Source organism: Physeter macrocephalus, chromosome 6 (genome assembly GCF_002837175.3).
Source record: "Physeter macrocephalus isolate SW-GA chromosome 6, ASM283717v5, whole genome shotgun sequence".
In the NCBI taxonomy this organism is placed as follows: domain Eukaryota; kingdom Metazoa; phylum Chordata; class Mammalia; order Artiodactyla; family Physeteridae; genus Physeter; species Physeter macrocephalus.
Window position 1 is genome coordinate 72,327,552 of NC_041219.1, and position 21,324 is coordinate 72,348,875.

At 37.1% G+C, this 21,324-nt stretch overlaps 1 protein-coding gene across 2 annotated transcripts in view; it reads left to right on the forward strand.

Annotated features, from left to right (window-relative positions):
- IRAG2 (inositol 1,4,5-triphosphate receptor associated 2) overlaps positions 1–21,324 on the forward strand; it is a 94,446-nt gene that overhangs the window by 64,590 nt on the left and 8,532 nt on the right. For both annotated transcript variants that reach the window (XM_024129155.2, XM_007101357.3), the window contains 9 exons: positions 3,961–4,007; positions 4,116–4,180; positions 4,337–4,444; positions 6,766–6,836; positions 9,639–9,696; positions 11,783–11,837; positions 11,924–11,951; positions 12,219–12,359; positions 16,988–17,122. In XM_024129155.2, coding sequence (XP_023984923.2) covers positions 3,961–4,007; positions 4,116–4,180; positions 4,337–4,444; positions 6,766–6,836; positions 9,639–9,696; positions 11,783–11,837; positions 11,924–11,951; positions 12,219–12,359; positions 16,988–17,122 — 708 coding nt within the window. The remainder of the gene's footprint in view (positions 1–3,960; positions 4,008–4,115; positions 4,181–4,336; positions 4,445–6,765; positions 6,837–9,638; positions 9,697–11,782; positions 11,838–11,923; positions 11,952–12,218; positions 12,360–16,987; positions 17,123–21,324) is intronic.

The window sequence follows — 21,324 nt, forward strand, 5'->3', positions numbered from 1 at the left end:
TGAGAGAGAGAGAGAGAGAGAGAGAGAGAGAGAGAGAGAGAGAGAGAGAGAGAGAGAGAGAGAGAGAGAGAGAGAGAGAGAGAGAGAATATGTGTGTGTGCGTCCTGCATTTGCTGATCTAGCCCGTGGGAGAATGTCTCGCTTTTTGTTCCATGAGTACCTTAGCTGCCCCACCCTACGTTAGACTTTTACTCTCAAAATCAAATGGGCAGGGCTTCCCTGGTGGCGCAGTGGTTGAGAGTCCGCCTGCCAATGCAGGGGATGTGGGTTCCTGCCCTGGTCCGGGAGGATCCCACATGCCGCGGAGCGGCTGGGCCCGTGAGCCATGGCCGCTGAGCCTGCGTGTCCGGAGCCTGTGCTCCGCAAAGGGAGACGCCTCAACAGTGAGAGGCCCGCATACCGCCAAAAAAAAAAAAAAAAAAAAAAAAGCAAAGGGACTGGACCACGGATTTTCATGTAAATATTATGCAGGTTGATATTTGAATGGCTCGAACAGGAAGAACATGCTTCCTGCTCTATGCTGTCGGCATGTGTTAGACTCATTGACTTGAGCCAATCTTCTCCATGTAGGTAAGTCTCTCTTCTGAAATTTCTTTTTCTTGCTTTCAGTCAGTTTCTTGATTTTCCTTGGTTTTAAAATATATCCAGTAAATTATCTTTTTTATCATCTGCCCAGATCCTACAGTTGCTGTGTGTGTTAGGTTCTCCTGTGGGTTTAAATAGGGGTGCCTTTTGAAACTGGAAGAAAAGAGCACAATTGTAGAAAGTTTTTGCTGAGTTATTTTTCACACCCCCTTCACAGGTACAGACACCCTGAGGGGCTATATCTCCAACTTTCATTAACTATAACCCTAAATTTGGAAGAAAACAAATCTCCTTTTATCTGCTTCTTGTAAGGAGGAAAAAAATGTTAGACCAAATGTATGAAAATCTAGGATTGAGATATGTTGTATATTATGTTGTTTTCTGATTAGTGAGATTTATAAAGATTAATGAATTGGGAATAATATCCAATATCCTTGCAACAGAACAATGTAGTAATGTACAGCTACTAAATATATGCCATTTCTCGAAAATCACAGAATTGTTACTTATTTAATCAATAAATATTTTATGTTTACCAAAAGGTTTCACATATGAGAAATAGGACAGGGCTTCCCTGGTGGCGCAGTGGTTGAGAGTCCGCCTGCCGATGCAGGGGACACGGGTTCGTGCCCCGGTCCGGGAAGATCCCACATGCCGCGGAGCGGCTGGGCCCGTGAGCCATGGCCGCTGGGCCTGCGCGTCCGGAGCCTGTGCTCCGCAACGGGAGAGGCCACAACAGTGAGAGGCCCGCTTACCAAAAAAAAAAAGAAAAAAAAATAGGACAAAAGAAGGGCTTTACACAGACCATTATGGCAAATGAGATTCATTTCTAGTATAATGAAAGCAAACTGTATTTTTGCTATATTTATTATTTTGACTTTAAATAATAAACTTTTTTTTTAAAAAACAAAGTTTACAGAAATAATGTGTTCCCTTTCCCCTAATACTGGGAATCTGTTTAATTGAATAGAAAATAACTGCATTCTCTTTCATACCTCTTAAATTCAAATACAGGTATTCATGACTCTGATTGGTATAAGAAGAAATATTTTTCTGACAAAATTAGCTTTTTAGTTAGTGCAATATAATTATTATATATAATATATATTATTAATTATAGCACAATAATAAGTGTTTTTTCAAGCCACACATAATAACAGATTTGTATGTTATGGAGGGTTAAATGGGCCTGATTTTTTTATTATTAAGGAATCAATCCTTGTTGACTTTTATGGAGGATACTTAATGAGACTGAAGAATGTTAATTTTTTCCTATTTTTATAGCTTCATTTCTTACATATATTGGCAGGTAGTTAAATAAGCATATACTAATTACTAGTGCAATCTATTTAAATATCTTAAGGATAGAGCCAATATCATTTAACTACCTGTGACGTATAAGGTATAATTTCTCTTCAAAATTTAATGCAAATATTACCCTACTCTGTTCTGTGCATGTTGCTTTCCTCTGTGGAATGCTGCTTATAATTTATGAAGTATTTGTTTTACATATTTGTCTTTCTGACTGGCCTATGAGCTCCTCTGGGACAAGGAATGTGTTTTTGGTCTCTTCAACCTTTCTGTTTTGTGCCAGAAACAGCCTTTCACTGTTTCTGGCACAAACTGGGCCTTTGATGAAAGTTTTGACTTAAATGAAACTGATGTCACAAGAGGCTTCAGTTACATATAGTCTGACACAAAGACATTTAAAGCAGGGACAAAAATGAAATAAAAGAGAAGATTGCCCAACATTTATATGTAGGAGGATTAGGTGTAAATTCTTGCTGTGCAAGTTTGTGGAGTTTTCTAAACATTTGAGGGGGACATTTAAAAAGTTTATATTCAAATCATCTACTAGTCTAAGACAATCATTGTGAAGTCTTTGCCTCTCCAATAGCCTTAGGGTATTTCAGAGACAGTTCTGTTTACAATGAAGAGGACACTGTATTTAGTCTGATGGTTTAGACTGTTAAGAGGCTGACACCACCATTCTGAATACTCCTGAGAAATTACTTTATTCATTGGTTTTACTTTTCTTACCTGAAATAAGTGAATCTTTTTTTTTTTTCGTAAAACCCCCTGCATAAGGTTGTTGGGAGAATTAAATGAGATGATACATAAAAGGGCTTTTGTAAATTTTAATGTGCTGAACAGATGTAAGCTGTTGTTTTTTGTATTGGATAACTATACATTCAGCAAACTCTTGCTAAACCTTTAACTTTCTGTGACTATGGTCAGTATTATCTTGGAGAGATTCTAAATACGGTGTATGATATACGGCACCCCTCCATTGAAACCTGTTGCTGGCTGTGCCAGTTAACAAGAAGCTGTGTGTTTGATTATGGAATATTTAAATGTCTTCAGCTTTGCATTGTCTGTGCATATTTTGGATATGTCCAAGTGATTTCAGTTTTAATTTATTAAATTTTGATTTCTTTTCCTAAATAAACTGAATGATAATGACAATATACTTATTATTGAATAGAAAAACTTTTTATTAAAGAGGAGCCTGTGTTCCCACTGTATTTTTTGAAAGAGAACAAGTGAACCTAATCTCCTGAAGTTCCCCCCAAATTAGGAATTCTTGGGCCTCTCACTGTTGTGGCCTCTCCCGTTGCGGAGCACAGGCTCCGGACGCGCAGGCTCAGCGGCCACGACTCACGGGCCCAGCCGCTCCGCGGCACGTGGGATCTTCCCGGACCGAGGCACGAACCCGTGTCCCCTGCATCGGCAGGCGGACTGTCAACCACTGTGCCACCAGGGAAGCCCAGGAACTCTTAATAAAGGTTAAGAAGCTCAAATGAGACTTTCAAATGTTTGCCCTGGAAGGCTGAGACCACAGTTTTGTTAAGTTCTTTTTGAGCCCCAAGTAAGAGATGCTGACGTAGATGTAATCCCTCAGATCTTTGAGAATTGGATTAACTTTAAAATGTATTACGTGTCTAGCTAGAAAATTGAGAACGATTTTTAAATCAACAGGCCAAAAGTTTTAAGTTGAGTAATATTTCCATAAATAGAAATGTTGTTTTATGCCCACCTAGAATGTTCTGTTTAAAGAAAACTTAAGTTCATGTTATAAACTCTATCTGCCCTTTAAGTTTAGAATTTGTTTTACCCAAGAATTTAAATTTTCTTTAAATATTGGACTTGTACGTATACTTAAAATTGGATTTTTTTTTGCAAGTACAGCTTTGAGGAAGTATGTATATCAGTCTGCCCTGTACCATCCCATTCCCATATCCTCTCCAAAAGAGCAAAGCAAATATGGGTTCATTTAAAACTGTATGAAAATGTTTGCTTAACACAACTTCTCTGGAATGGAAAATGTCAAATTGTTAAACTTGTTTCTCTTTCTTTTTTTTTTTTAATATTAAGGAGAATGGTGTTGAACGCTTATATACTGAGAGCCTGCCACAGTCCAGGTTTGCTTCTTTGTTTCTGTGTATCATAGACTTTTGATGCATATTCAGTTAATTTCTAAGAGAATTCTTTGGACCAGACACTCTAAAATACTTCTACTTTTTTGACAGGGAATATTCCACCCTACCATTTCCTGGACACACTTCATCCACAGAGAGTACTGTAACTTCAAGTGGTGAGTAGAGTAGAAAAGATATAAAAATAGAGTGTTAGTATTGTAACTGTAAGCTTGGATGTTCTGTGACCTGCTAAGGTGTGTGCAAATGAAAAGGACATAAGCAAATAATCCTTTTGCATAGTATTCATGCTGTTAGTTTCTTCCTGTTGATAGATTCTGGATCAGAAATTTTGCATATGGCTTCTGGTGTCATTGATTGTAAACCACTCTGTGAGAAAGAGGAGGATAAAAGATCAGCTTCTGCTGTGAAGAAGATCAAAGGTAAGCTGTTGAAGAGTTCAAGAAGAGTTTCCATTCTAAAACACTAAGCAAACTTGGAAGCTAGTGGAGTAACTATCCTCAGTGGCTCAGTAATACTATTTTTTTTTTTTTCGGTACGCGGGCCTCTCACTGTTGTGGCCTCTCCCATTGCGGAGCACAGGCTCCAGATGCACAGGCTCAGTGGCCATGGCTCACGGGCCCAGCCGCTCCGCGGCATGTGGGATCTTCCCGGACCGGGGCACGAACCCATGTCCCCTGCATCGTCAGGTGGACTATCAACCACTGCGCCAGCGGCATGTGGGATCTTCCCGGACCGGGGCACGAACCCATGTCCCCTGCATCGTCAGGTGGACTATCAACCACTGCGCCACCAAGGAAGCCCAGTAATACTATTTTATAAAAGAGTTTTGAAGACATAGTCTGGACAAAAGAAGTCCAGAGGTGACCATGGCCTTCATATATGACAATGTTACCAACTTTTTTCCAATTCTGTATTTAAAATAAAAATTATAGTATATTTTAATGGGATTTAAATATTTCCTTATGGCCAAAATTGATTGGACACACCTGAGTCTCAGCTGTGATGCAGATGTGGAATCACCTACTTAGGAATTTCTCAGAATCCTAATTAGAATCTACTGGGTTAAAAGGATGGACCGATTAGTGATGGTCCACTCAGGAGGCAGATGTTAACTAGATAACATGTTAGATCCTTTTCTGCCCTTTGAGTCTGAAAATAAAGTGCTTATTCTCAACTGTTCCCAGTGAGACATCACTACAGTTGACACTCATGGGAAACATAGGCTCCCATTCCAACCAAAAACACCGATCAAGGAAAATTCATCTAATGTTTAAATTGGACAATTAAATTTGAGATACAGGTGCTAAGTTAAAGGAGCTGTAAAATTGTAGAAATGGAATCCATTCCTTCAGTTGACTGAAGAATATCTTTATATTCTACCTCACACCAAATAAGAAAAATTTTAATTAAAACTGCACCAGGATACTATTTTTTACCTGTCATGTAGACAAAGATAAAAAATTAGATTGCACACTGTTGGTAAGGTTGTTGGGGGAAAAAGAATTCTCATACACTGCTGCAGGGAATGTAAATTATTGTAATTAGTATGGAGAGGAATTTGACAATATCTACCCAAAATTTAAATGTATGTATGCCATGATAAAACAATTTGGTTTCCGGGACTTTATCCTGTAGATCTAAGTACATACATACTATATGACATATATGGAAGTTTATTTACTGCAGCATTGTCTGTAACAACAAAATATTGGAAACAAGTTAACTATCAGTAGAAGACTAATTAACATATTTTGGCATATCCATGTAACGGAATACTAGTATACATCTGTAAAACATATATAAGGAAACTTTTTCTTGGAAGGATATCAAAGAACTATTTTTTGGGGGGAAAAACGCCAAAGTACAAAACATTATGTATTGCATGTAAAAATTTGTGGAAAAAAAATAGAAAAAAGTTTTTGTGTATATATAAAATATCTCTGCAAGGCTAGACAAAAATTTGTAACATTGTCTATGAGGAGGTAAAGTAGGTTTCTGGCAGGTGTGATGCGAGGGAAAATTTTCACTGGAAAACAATTTTACACTTTTTCATTTATGGGCCATATGAATCTACTATCTGTTTTAATTTTTTTTTAAAGAACTAAAATAAAATTTCCATAGGGAAAAAGTTTTATATCCCTGAAGAAAGGGGTTACCATTTTGCTCTTATTTCCATGTAAATTAAAAAAAATCTAATACATCCTTTAACTATTCTGTTTCTGTTTTCTTAAAAAGAAAGAAACAAAATCTGACTATAGCCGCTGACCTTTGTGCCTGCACTGAACTAAAGTCAGGACAATGGATCATGTGAAGAGGAAAATCATCATCAAGTACATTACAGTATAAATAAACAAAGGGAAATTACAGAAAGGAATGGCATAAATTAAAAGTGCATCTTTTCTTAGTTTGATTACATTTTATTTAGAAAGATACTGTGTTTTGGAAGGATATACTTTGTTATCAGCCTTGCATATATAATTGTTAAAAAACCTGTTTGTCAATCTATAAAAAAAAGCTACTAAGTTACTAATTGTTCATCCTTCTTTCATTCAGTTTCTGTAATTATACTAGTAATGTGTTTGACATTTAAAGTTTTTTAGTACAAAATTTGTCTCACGTGTTAAGCACTTTGCCACTTACTAGTCCGCCCGCATTGCCACCCTCACTATTCCTTCCTCTTTTACTTATTACTGCTCCCCCCTCCCCGCAACACTGTTGATGTGTTTCCTCCTTCTTATAGGTGGAAGTCCAGCTCCTGAAAATATTGCACTCCAAGGCTCTGTGACTGAAGAAAAAATCATGTCAAATCAGGTAAGGAAATATATGCATGTTAACAGTAAAAGTAATGATATGTTGCAATGATATTTAGAACTATCCCTTTAAGTTTGCAAAGTACTCTTAAAAGCACTATTGCATTTTATCCTTTCAAAATATTATGAGGTTAATAGAATTTAATTATACTAATATTGTATAGATGAAGAAGTTGAGTCCAAACCATCCAGGGTCACTCAGTAGAGTCAGGTAGGACCTCCTGACTCCACACTGATTTTTCTTTCATTCATTCATGCATTCATTCACTCATTTATTCATCAAAGGTCTGCTGGAAACAAGCTAAATATCTATCTGTAGAGTACTCTTAAATAAATGAAGGCATTAATAAATAAGGCTAAACAAAACAGTGATATCTAAAAGATGTGTTGTAATTAATGGAAGAAACATACAATTACTCAGTAATTAGACTGGTCAGCGATATGAAAGAGAAATGGTTGGGCTGAGAGGACAGAAGAGGTGTCATGGAGGAGGTACCTAGTGAGTGGTATCGAATGTTATACAGGTACATGGCAAACTGCTATAAAACATTATAAGGATGAATATTTAAATGTTTATAGAAAAAGAATTAAATTCCTTTCCTTAAAGGGAAGGCATATCGTCACTGGTATGAATTTATAATTATTTGAAGGGTAACTTACAGACTATGGGCAATTCTATGTTCCTTCAAGGGTCTTATTTATACATCAGTCCCTCTCTGTATTCTGTGTGCGGAGGTGTGTGTGTGTCTCTGTGTGTGTATTATTATTGTTTTGCCCTCAGTGTATAAACATTCTTTTAGTTAGGCCTATTTGATTACAAGAAACAGAGACTCATGCAAGTAACTCAGATTAAGAGAAGGTTGTGGCATGTATACATTGGAGGTCATAAGGTAGATAAGAATTTAATACTATTCTTGTCTGAAGGGAGTGGAGTAATTGGATATGTGATTTGGGATAATTCTTTGTAGTGTAAAATATGTATAAAGTGTAGTGTTGGCTAGCCCACATGCCGAAAGTGGTTGCCCCTTATAAAAAATGGACAGAGGAAAATTCAAGTCCTCTAGTCTTTCCTAGCTCATCTCAAAAAAAAAAAAAAAAAAGAAATAAAAAATCTTTTAAAAATAATGGATTAGAAAATGTAGTAATGGCGGTGGAAAATTGGTTAGAATGCTATAGTAATAATTCAGGCAAGAAATGAAGATAGTATGAATTTAGTGATGATGGAAAAAATGAGACTAATTTGAGAGATACTTGGGGTATAGCATTCACAGCACATGATAACTGATAATCAGGGGTCTGGGAAAAGGTCAATACCCAGGTTTATGGCCTAACCTACAGAATGAATAGAATAACATGAGAGTAGGAGGGAGTAAGAAGAATTTGTGGGGTAAATTTAATTTAATTTAATTTGAGATAAGTCAAGTTTCAGGTTGATATGAGGCATCATTAACACCCTGTAAGGAGATTTTATAGATAACTATATACCCATATTCATAAGCTCACCCGTGGGACTTTCAGGGGCAGACGCGTATTTGTGAGTTATCAGCAAAGAGCCAAGCAGGTGGATGAGATTCCCCAAGGAAGGAGGGCAGGCAGAGAGAGAGCACAGAGGATAATGGACTCTTGATGATTCCATTGCCTAATAAGAGAAGGCAATGGTGGAGGAGACCAAGAAGGAGCTTTGTAGTGATGGGGGGACATCAGGAGAGGGGAAACAAGGGATGAAAAAACTTCAAGAAGGAAAGGATTATAGATCGAGGTCACGTAAGATAAAGGCTGAAAATCATCCATTGGATTTGGCAGTAGGGAGTTCACTGATAACTGGGGAAGGCAGTTTCCTTGGAGCCTTAGGTGCAGGGACAGAGTAGTTCACTGATCACAGATGGGAGATGAGGAACTAGAAACAGCAACTGTGGACAACGCTTCCCAGAAGAAGTGTGACCAGGAAGCACAGGAGAGGAAGAAAATGCCATAGCCGGAAGATGTCACAGGGTTGAGGGGGGATTAAAACAACTTGAGTATGTAAATATTGATAAGGATGATCCAGTGTTTTACCTGTATTATTTCATTTGTTACAGTTGTCCAAAAATTACATGACATGGTATCAAGGGCCCTACCAAGGAAATTTGTCTTGGACTTATTTTTTATGGAAAATTTCTGAGAATGTTGAATAATAATTATCCTAAAATAATTGTATACCTATAGCTTCTCCTTTAGATTTCCCCAGGCAGTATAGTGCAACTCTCCTATTATGGATACATTTGTAGGACAGTTGGTCAGTGACCTTAAAATATATTCAGGTGGAGTAAAAGCCAAACATAGCACAATCTTAGCAGCTATTTTGCCATAATTTCCCCAACCATCCATCTGGAAAGCTGTGTGTGATAGTCCTAGATCACCCCCACCTCTTCATCCACTCAGTCCTATCTCTCCCTCAAGCTCCAGCTTGTTCCTTGTCTGCAGAGACTTTCCATGCTTCTTAAGCCATGGTGTTGCTCTCTTCCTTTTGCAAAGCACATATTTATCCATCTCTCATTTACTTGGCAATTAATCCTAGTTTGCTTTGAAGTAACTTGTATCATGATTGCAGCTTTTCATGTACTTCTGTTCTTTATGCCTCAGCTAGATTAGAAACCCCCTTGAAGTCAGTCCTCTTTTCTTCTGAATGCCTAGCACAGTTCTTTGCATACTATAGAGTGCTTTTTTGAACAGGGTAGGCAGGAGAGGACAGGAAGTCGAGAAATGATTGGTTATGAAGGATTTCCACTCTATGTTCAGCAATAAAATCTCTTTATGATTTTAGGAAGCCAAAGGGGAACCAGAAACAATAAACGAGCACAGAAAAGAATGTGTGGCAGGAGGTAAGGAATGTTCTCTTCCAACCCCCATGTGAACTTTTATTCCCTGCTGGTATGTTTTATGGATGAAATCTTTCTGAGTAAAGATATGGCATCTACAACTCTTCATCTCTAGATAAAATCAGCCAAATAGAACTGATTTTGATTCAACTTGTAGCGTTTTCAAAAGGCCATATTTATGTTGCATTGCCTGTTAAGCCCAGAGGTCTTGTAATAACTAGTCCCCTATTGTGAACTAAGAACCATGCCAATGTTGGTAGCAAATTCTAAGCTCTACTCTGAGATTTTTTTATTGTTCCGTCTAAAAGCAAATAAGCCAGTATTTGAAGAATGAGTGCTAATATGCTTCTCTCCCCATCTTCCTTCTGTTAGGATGGAATAGTGAATAGAGTTCTGGCTTTGGAGTCACTCACTGTATGCTTGGTCACTCTCTTACTTGCTGTGACTTTGGCAAGCTATTTAACCTTGAGTCTTAATTTCTTCATCTGCAAAGTGGAAATGATGAGTAAAAAAAAAAAAAAGAAAGTACCCTTTATGAAATATAGACTGTACTAAGTACTAGGCTAAATTCTCTATATGCATAGTTTTATTTAGTTCTCCCCAATACCTGTGTGAGCTAGGTAAGCTGCAATTCAGTTTCCTAGCCTATAAACTGTAGATAAGAACGGTACCCACTACAGAAGGTTGGCTGTGAGGATTGAAGAAATTATGTAAAAAGCATTTAGAAAAGTGCCTGATAAAAGTTCTCATAAAAGTTAGCTACTATAGAAAAATCATCCTTATTTTGTAGATGGTTTGATGAAGCTGTGACTTGTTCCAGGTCACTTAGTTTTAAGGATCCAAGTGTCGACTGAAAAAGAATGCACAACCTAAAAGTTGAGAATTATGTTTTATCTGCAGATTTACTGAGGACTTAAGCCTGGGATATAGCCTCTCAGATAGCTCTGAGGGACTGTTCCAAAGAGGTAAGGGAAGAGACAGGACATACAGGAGATTTTACAAAACAAAACACAACAAAAAACCACCAGGTAGTCCAACATCAAAAGATAACTGCTAATTATAAAAAAAACCCAGACATCTCAAGTTAATGAATTTAGCCCTTTTCTATGTATGGGAAGATGCAAGAGTCTGGGCTTATTGGAATCATTCCTTTGATATATAGGGACAGCATCCTGCTTTTCTCCATCTTAAATTCCCTCAGGGTGCACCGCAGCTATGCAGCTACAGTGGCTGATGGCTTGATGACCACAACATCATTTGTTTACTGAATGGCAGGCCACATACTTTGTCCACAAAAGCTAGGATTTAAACCAGATCTTTTCAACTCTATACTTAATGCTCTTAATAACTATTATTGTCTTCTTTGTGAAGTAGTCATGAAGAGTATCATTAATATGTATAAAGAGCTTTGTTCTGGGACTGGCATATAGTAAACCTGTGGTAAATGATTGATATCATGTTTATTGTTGCTGTTATTATTAGCAGTATTATTATTATTATACTATTGTTACTACTCCTAGTACTCCTAGTACTACTACTACTACTACTACCCCAATACCTGTGTGAGCTAGGTAAGCTGCGATTCAGTTTCCTAGCCTATAAACTGTAGATAAGAACGGTACCCACCAGAGAAGGCTGGCTGTGAGGATTGAAGAAATTATGTATAAAGCATTTAGAAAAGTGCCTGGTAAAAGATCTCATAAAAGTTGCTGGTTTTAAATCCTTGGTCCGCAGGAAAACCAGGGTACCAGATGAAGCTATGCATTTAACCATGGAATCAAATCAAATAAACATTCAAATGCAGAAAGAACAAATTGGGCTGTCCCTTGACTCTGAGACATCTTCAGGTTTTCAAAGACTATTCACGTGCTGAAGTGTGAGCCAATGATTTCAACATGATTGTCATCCCCAAAGTGTAGCATAACATTACTTTATATTTAAGCAAATGCATTATTAGCTGGCGATCTTCTCAGACATATTTCAGTGAACGCCTTTGTTTAGTGGAGGGAGGCCATAACAACATTGGATTGGATGTGCCTGTAGCTGTTAAGCCTGGCTAACCAAATACTATCTTATTGTCTTTTAATAGGCGCCGCTGTTTCCTCTCTTCCTGTGAAGTCAGTTAACTTTAGACAAAGTGATAAGTAAGCTCCTCCTCATGTAGCATGCTCACATTTTTTGCTTTTCTGTTGGAGCTATGTTTGAGTAAGTTCTTTCTCTTATCTTACAGCACTTCTGCTAATGAGAAGGAGGTGGAGGTAAGTTTCAAGCAAATGTTTTTTCCTTTAGTAAAAAAAACACGTGTTTCAGACTCACTCGCCTGCAGTCCCTGCGAGCTTTTGCACAAGCTATCGTACTTTTGGTGTCTGTCTGGCTTGGCCATGACAAAGTGCAGGGAAAGCCTATGCGTGCCAGCATTATGTCACTGGGAGGAGAAAGAAATGCCTCAGTGTAATTTGGTATTAAACTGGAAATTTGACTACATCCAATGTTCTCTCCTCACCCTCACATTATTTTGACAACAGGCTGAATTTCTCAGGTTATCTTTGGGATTTAAATGCGACTGGTTCACCTTGGAGAAAAGAGTGAAGCTTGAAGAAAGATCCCGTGACTTGGCAGAAGAAAATTTGAAGAAAGAAATCACTAACTGTTTAAAACTGTTAGAGGTGAGACTCATAACATTTGGGGACTACACGTTCAGTTGTATTATTAATAAAGGTTTCAAAATTACATAAAAGTTTATTTGTATGACTAAAACCAACACTAGGTACCAAGCCCTGCCTGCCTCAACTGTGAATTAATAGGAGGTAAGAATTCAGGATCAGGCTAAGATAAAAGGTTCACCAATAGAAGGGTATAAGCAGTAAAACAAATAAATGTTGTTTAAAGTAGTTATGTGAATCTTCTGCCATCTCTCTGTATCTTCAAATAGATTTCAGGCAGAAGAGTAATTATGCAGAAAACTGAGCAATAGGAGATAATATCAATGTTAAGCTTCAAAGAAGAATCAAAGGATGATTTCCATTAAAATTAAAATTACCTGAAAAAAGAATGGTGACGTTTCAGTCTTGTCAGATAATGGGCAAACCTTCTGTAAGGTACACAGAAGTGTAACAACTACTATTATTCTTCTATTTGGTGAAGTCACCATAAATATATGGATGGGTTGGAAAATTAAGGGGGCTAATTTTGGAAAAAGAAAATATAGAAACCATATTCTGTTTTTTACTGTGGCTAAAAAAGCACATAATGTAAAATTTACCATATTAGCCATTTTAAGTGTACATCAGTAGTGTTGAGTATATTCACGTTGTTGTGAGATAGATCTTCAGAACTTTTTCATCTTGCTTACTGAAACTCTATAGCCATTAAACTATTCCGCTTTTGCCCTTCTCTCAGCCCCTGGTAATCACCATTCTACTTTCTGTTTCTATGAATTTGACTACTTTAGATAGCTCATGTAAGTGGAATCATATAGTATTTGTCTTTTTGTAACTGGCTTATTTCACTTAGCATAATGTCTTCAAATTCATCCATGTTGTAGCATGTGGCAGGCTTTCCTTCCTTTAAGGCTGAATGAAATATTCCATTGTATGTATATACCACATTTTGTTTATCCATTCATTTATTGATGGACATTTGAGTTACTTCCACCTCTCCACCTCTTGGCTATTGTGAACATTGAACATTGTTGCTATGAACATGGGTGTGCAAATATCTCTTCAAGACCCTGCTTTCAATTCTTTTAGAAATATGCCCAGATGTTGGATTGCTGGATCATATGGAGTTCTATTTTAAGTTTCTGAGGAACCACCATACTGTTTCGTACAGTGGTGGTACCATTTTACAATCCTACTAACAGTGCACCAAGGTTCCAATTTCTCTACATCCTGGCCAACATGTTATTTTCTGTTTCCTTTTTTTAAAATTTTAATTTATTTATTTTTGGCTGCATTGGGTATTCGTTGCTGCATGCGGGCTTTCTCTAGTTGTGGTGAGCAGGGGCTACTCTTTGTTGCGGTGCACCGGCTTCTCACTGTGGTGGCTTTTCTTTGTTGCGGAGCATGAGCTCTAGGCGCGTGGGCTTCAGTAGTTGCAGCAGGTGGGCTCAGTAGTTGTGGCTCGTGGGCTCTAGAGCACAGGCTCAGTCGTTGTAGCGCACGGGCTTAGTTGCTCTGCGGCATGTGGGATCTTCCCGGACCAGGGCTCGAACCCATGTCCCCTGCATTGGCAGGCGGATTCTTAACCACTGTGCCACCAGGGAAGTCCCTATTTTCTGTTTTCTGATAGTAGCCATTTAATAGGTGCAATGTGGTATCTCACTGTGGTTTTGGTTTGCATTTCTCTGATGATTAGTATTGTTGAGCATCTTTTCATATGCTTATTGGACATTTGTATATCATCTTTGGAAAATGTCTAAGTCCTTTGCCAATTTAAAAATAGGCTATATGATTTGCAAATATTTTCTCCCATTCCATAGGTTGCCTTTTCATTCTGTTGATTATGTCCTTTGATGCACAAAAGTCTGTAAGTTTGATGTAGTGCTATTTGTCTATTTTTGCTTTTGTAACCTATGCTTTTGGTGTCATATTCAAGAAATCATTGCCAAATACAATGTCATGAAGATTTCCCCCTATGTTTTCTTCTAGAGTTGTATAGTTTGGGGTCCTACGTTTAGGTCTTTAATCCATTTTGAGTTGATTTTTGTATATGGTGTAAAATAAGAGCCCAACTTTACTCTTTTGCAGTTTTCCAACATCATTTGTTAAAGAGACTATCCTTTCCCCATTTTGTAGTCTTGGCACCCTTGTCAAAGATCATTTGACCATATATGTATAGGTTTATTTCTGGGCATGCTATTCTGTTCTACTGGTCTGTCTTTACGCCAGAACCATACTGTTTTGGTTACTGTATCTTTGTAATGTGTTTTGAAGCCAAGACATGGGATACCTTTAGCTTTGTACTTCTTTTTCAAAATTGTTTGGCTCTTCGGGATCCTTCAGATTCCATATGAATTTTTCAATTTCTGCGAAAAATGCCTTTGGGATTTTGATAGAGATTACATTGAATCTGTAGATTGATTTGAATAGTATGGACATCTTAACAAAATTAAGTCTTCCAGTCCATGAACACAGGATACCTTCCCCTTTGTGTCTTCTTTCATTTTTTCAGCAATGTTTTGTAGTTTTCAGTGTACACGTCTTTCATCTCCTTGGTTAGGTTTATTCTCAACTATTTTATTTTTTTGGATGCTATTGTAAGTGGAATTATTTTCTTAATTTCCTTCTTAGATGGTTCATTGGTAGTGCATAGAAATGCAATTGATTTTTGTGTGTTGATTTTGTATCCTACAACTTTGCTGAATTTGTTTATTAGTTCTAACAGTCTTTTTGTGGAATCTTTAGGGGTTTCTTTATGTAAGATCATGTCATCTGTGAACAAGATCATTTTACTTCATTCTTTCCAATATGGATTTTTTGAATATATTTTTTTACTTGCCTAACTGCTCTGGATAGGACTTCCAGTACTAAGTTGCATAGAAGTGGTGAGAGTAGGCATCCTTGCCTTGTTTCTGATCTTAGAGGAAAAGCTTTCAGTCTTTAACTGTTGAGTATGATTTTAGCTGTGGGTGTTCATATTTGGCCTTTATTATGTTGAGGTAGTTTCCTTGTATTTCTGGTTTTTTGAATATTTTTATCATGAAAGGTGTTGAATCTTGTCAAATGCTTTTCTTATCAATTTAGATGATCATGGGCTATTTATCCTTCATTCTGTTAATGTGGTGTATTGCACTGATTGATTTTCATATGTTGAACCATCCTTGCATTCCAGGAATACATCTCACTTGGTCATGGTGTATAATCCTTTTAATGTGCTATTGAATTCAATTTGCTAGTATTTTGTTGAGGATTTTTACATCACTATTCATAATGGATATTGGTCTGTAGTCTTCATGTAATGTTGTTGTCTGGCTTTGGTATCAGGGTAATTCTGGCCTCAGAGAATGAACTTGGAAGTGTTCCCTCCTCTTCAATTTTTTGCAAGAGTTTCAGGGGGATTGGTATTAACTCTTCTTTAGCTGTTTGATAGAATTCTCCAGTGAAGCCATCTGGAACTGGACTTTTCCTCTTTGGGAGATTTTTTTTTTTATAACTGCTTTAATCTCCTTACTAATTATTGGTCTATGCAAATTTTCTATTTCTTCATGATTAAGTTTTGGTAAGCCATATTATGTTTGACTAACAACTAGTATATGCTCTTCTCTTTCTAACTAATGGTGGTTATTTAAACTGCAGTAAGAAACTGTATGTCTGACAATGGTCATTTCAGTTGGTTAGCAACTTTCCAGTTGCAACTCATACATATCTGCCTGTGCCAACAGTGGCTGCTATTCATTGAGCATCTACTGTGTGACAAGCAATTGGAATCTGTTACCTCTCATGTCACAATATTCCTGGAAAGAAGATGCAGTTGTCTCCATCTGACAGATGAGGAAAAAGCAAATCAGAAAGCTTGATATTATAACATTTGTAGAATTAAGATGCAAGTTACAGTCAATGATGCCTTATGGTTTTATTGGCAGCACTTTTCCTTTCTGACGCTATACAAAATTTATGGTATTTTAGACATGGGCAAGTATTAGAAATTTGCTCATGATCACACAGCTAATGAGCAATGGCTTGTTGGCTTCCAAATATGCTGTTCTCGTAATTCTTTCTCCACCCCAGTGAAACAGATGACCTTCCATCAGGAAAGCCGTCATCTTGGTTCAAGGGCACAGGTTTGAGATAAATATTTATAAGGCAATGAAGGCCTAACAGCCTAACTAGCCCAATCTCACCTTGTCATCAGTGGAAGAGCAAATATAGTAATCAGAGTCATATCTAATTTGAGTATATTTTGATTACTTTTCTTAAAAGTTCAAACTATGCTCTTCATATAGTGCATTCAATTCATTTATAGGCATAATTTCTTTACCATTGCCAATTAATTACATCCCATCCTATTAATTGTAGAAGAAGGATATAAACACACATGAAGGAGTAGCAAATTTGGGAAATAAAGAAGGAAGGGATCAAAAATAGTATAAAAGGCTTTGTGAATACCTGCATAGGTCTACCTCATAACCAACAAAGGTATTAATATTTCAGTATCATTCATTATTGGTCTTTGCTGCTGCTTTTCACCTTCCACAAAGATAATAGATTCATCTGCATTTACAATATAGTCAGTGTTAGAATCACTTGCTGAATACTTGGGTTGGATACTTTTTAATACTTTACTTTCTGTGCAGTCTTTAACACCTCTTTGTGAAGATGACAGCCAAGCCCAGGAAATCATTAAGAAGCTGGAGAAGAGTATAACGTTCCTCAGTCAGTGCACAGCACGAGTGGCCAGTAGGGCTGAGATGTTGGGAGCCATTAATCAGGTAATTTGTCTCCCTTTCTCCAGTTACAATGAAATTACTAAAAGTGGATTACATTTCTAGGAAAAAACTATATTTGATCATTTCAGAATGTTCTTGATATTTTCCTGTTTTAAACAATGCTACAATAAATATCCTTGTTTATGCATCTTTGCACACTTATTCATAGAGAAGTAGATTTTCAAAATTTTCTTTGTGGGAAAATCTGGGGAGACTTTAAATTTTTGAATCTCTACCTAAACAAACTTGTTAAAATATATTTTCCTAAGAAGGAGACAATTCACTCTGATGATAGTTTTAGTCTGAACGTTTGCTGTACACTTCTAATATTCTAGTTTCTTTTTAACCCCTCGCCAGGTAGTAATATTCTTTGTTTTATTTCTATTAAAGTTACGTATGTGCATAGCTTTTTAAAAAAAAGTTAAGTAGTTCTCAAAGCCTTCTTATCCCATTTCCCATGTTCCAGAGCGACAACTTTCAACTCTTTTGGTTTGTTTTTTATTAATATTCATATCTCCAAATAATATGCTTATACTGTCACTAAGTGATTTATTTTCAGTTTTAGATATTTATTGGTTTCCTACTACAAAGATGAATATTTATTTATCAATCTTTCCCCCTCACATCTTTTCACTGTCTTTCACCTTATTGTTGATCTCTCTTCTTTCCTAACCAAGCTTAAATTCCATGGTCAAACACAACATTAGCTCCCTTGCATGAACCCTCAACACTTTTCCTTCTCTTGTTTTCTTTTAATCATTAGGAAAATCTACAACCTTGTTTTAAATCCATTTCTCCACCTGATTATACCTGCATAGGTGGAAAACCTCACACCTCTATGCTGACTGAGTTCTTTTGAAATTCATCACAAACCTCAAGTGGTCCTTGGGGCTTCCCATCTTTCACACTTTCTTCTTTCTCCTCAAATCACCATCATGTCCTCCCCTCTCTCTCTCTGTCAAATAATGACTTTGCTTCTTAACTCAGTAAGAAAGTTGAGGCAATCAGAAGGGACCTGCCAAAAGCTCTGAACCTACAAGCACCTAAACCCTTGACATTGCCTTCCTTCCTGGTACGAAAGATGAGTTGTCTCATGGCTAACCATCCCACCTGTATATAAGATCTCATCCCTTCTAAATTACTGAGAATCTTGGGCCCCAATTCTCCCTGTGTTCTTCCATCTCCAGTTTTTCCCCACGCTACTGAATCATCCCATCAACACACAAATATGTTGTTTTTAAGACAGGAAAAATAACACAAAACAAACACAAACAAAAAAATCTTTCACTCTTTCTTCTTTGGCTACCACCCTGTTTCTCTGTTCCCATTTTTAGCAAATCTCCTCAACAGAATTGTGCTCACTGTTTCCAATTTCTCTCCTCCCAGTCTCTCTGAAACATATTCTAGTCAGCCTTAACCTACTCATTTTCCTTAATCCGTCTGCTACATTCAACATGGCTGAGCTCTTCCTCCTCCTGGAAACACTCTCCTCACTTGGTTTCCAGGTACCACAGTCCCCTGGTCCTTCTCTCTACATCGTGGGGCAATCCCTTCCAGACTCCTTTATGGGTCCCACCCTTTCTCCCAGCCCTCTTAATCTTGATGTGCCCCAGGGCTTCACCTGTGCACATCTGATTTCCATCGTCACTCAATCCCTATATTATCCCATGCAGTCAACTGATGACTCCCCAATTCACACACTTATCCCAGACCTCTGCCATGAGTTTCAGACTAGAATCTGCTACTGTTGATGTAGCTTGGAAGTTTGATAAACAATTTAAGCTTAACACATCTAAAAATAAACTGCTGACAGTCCCTCCAAAAACTGTTCCACACATAGTCTCCTTACCTCAGTAAAGGGCAACTCTGTCTTTCCAGTTGCTGGGGCTGGAAAACCTTGGGGGTAATTCTCAACACGTTTCTCTCACACTCCACATCTAATGCTATGGACAATCCTATTTACTTTACCATCAGAACATGTCTGGAATTCAACCACTCATTTCCCTCTCCACAGCTACTACCTTAATCTAAGCCACCATTCTATTTTTTTCCCAGATTACTACAATATCTTCCTACATGGTCTTCTTGTCTCCATCTAAATCCAATCCCCACCCCACCCCCATAGTTGCTTCTCAATAAAACAGCCAGAATAATCCTTTTAAAACTTAAGCCAGATCATGCTACTTTTTTTTTTCATGTTATTTATTGGTTCAAAGCCCTCCAGTGGCTCCTCATTTTTTTCAGAATAAAAGCCAAAGTCCTTATGATGGCTTAGAAAGATCTACATGATTCCCCTGCCTTCTTACCTCTTGGACTTTATTTTCTGTGACTGTCTTCCTGGGTTATTGCACGCCAGCCACACAGGACTCGTTTCTGTTCATCATGCTGCCAGCTCAGGCCCCCAGTCATAGCTGTTCCCTATGCCTAGAATATTTTTCCTCCAGGTGTCCACATGTCTTAGCCCTCACCTTCTCCAAGTCTTGTTCAAATGTCACCTTTATAGAATAGCCCAGCTGACCACCTGAGCTCCCTTGTAAAATTTCAACCCCTTCCACCCCAGAGCTTCTCATCCTCCCTTTCCCTGTCTTTTTTCATAATGCTGATCACATTTTAGCATCATACTATTATGTTTTTCTGACGTCTTATTTGTTGTCTATCTCCTCCCACTAGAATATAAGCTCCATGAAGGCAGGAATATGTGTCTGTATGGCTCACTGCTTGTCTCCTCAATGCCTAAAATGTGCATAGCAAGTACTCAAAAAGTTTTTGTTAAATGAGGGATTATATGACACCAAAAGCAAAAGCAATGGCAAAAGAATAAATTGGACTTCCTCAAAATTAAAAACTTTTGTGTATCAAAGGACATTATCAAGAAAGTGAAAAGATAATCTACAGAATGGAAGAAAATATTTGAAGATCATATATCTGATAAGGGTCTAGTATCCAGAATATATAAAGAATGCTTGCTGCTTGACAGAAAGAGAAACAACCCAATTAAAAAAATGCAAATAAGACTTGAATAGGCATTTCCCTAAAGAAGATATACAAATGGCCAATAAGCACATGAAAAGATGCTTAATTATTAGGGAAATGAAAATCAAAACCATAATGATATACCTCTTCACACCCACTAGGATAGCTATAATAATAGAAAAAAAAAGGAAGGAAGAAGGAAAATAACTAGTGTTGACAAAGATGTGGGGAAATTACAATATAATTATCATATTATTAATATATTATTTAACCATGAAAAGGAATGAAGTGTTGATACATGCTACAATGTAGATGAATCTGGAAAAATTTATGCAAACTATAGGTGCTAGACACAAAGGTCACCTATTGTATAATTCTATTTATATATAGTATCTAGAATGGGTAAATCTTTAGAGAAAGGTAGAAGATTGGTGTTTGCTAGGTTTTGGTGGGGAGAGGTAAGTGGGGAATAATTGCTTAGTGGGTATGGGGTTTTACTTTGGGGTGATAAAAATGTTTTAGAACTAGATAGAAATGGTGGTTGCACAACATTGTGAATGTACTAAATGTCACTGAATTGTTCACTTTAAAATAGTAAATTTTATATTGTGACTTACACATCAATATAAAAAAAAGGAAAAATACAATGAATGTATTTTGTCAGGTTCCAATTGAAGCAAAACTGTAAATAGATGTTTTTGAGACAATTGGGGAAATTTGAATATGGATTAGATGATAAGATGTTTCTGTTAATGTTGTTAGACGTGATCATGGCATTGTGGTTATTTAAGACAATACACTCCTATTTTGTTTTTTTTTAGATACTTACTGAAATGTTTATGAGTAAAACAACATGATGTCCATCACCTGTACTTAAAAAGAAATAGCATTCAAAACTTGAGATGAAACTCATATAGCAAAATGTTGGTGGTTCTTGAAACTGGTTAATAGATATGTGTGGGCTTATTGTCTACTTTTTGTGTCTGTTGAAATTATCGTAATAAAAATTTTTTAATTAAAAAAAGTGGATGAATAATATTAGATCTATATTATCTGTAAACATTATTACGCCCGTGTAAATTCTATTCATATTCATAGCAGAGACAGTAGTCTGTTATGATGTCTTTTCCTTCTTTGCACAATTCATGTTCTTTGTGGAGTTAATCATTTTCGTTTGCCATGATTGTTATGCTTAGTTTTCTATTTACTTATCTCTAATATATTCTCAGCCT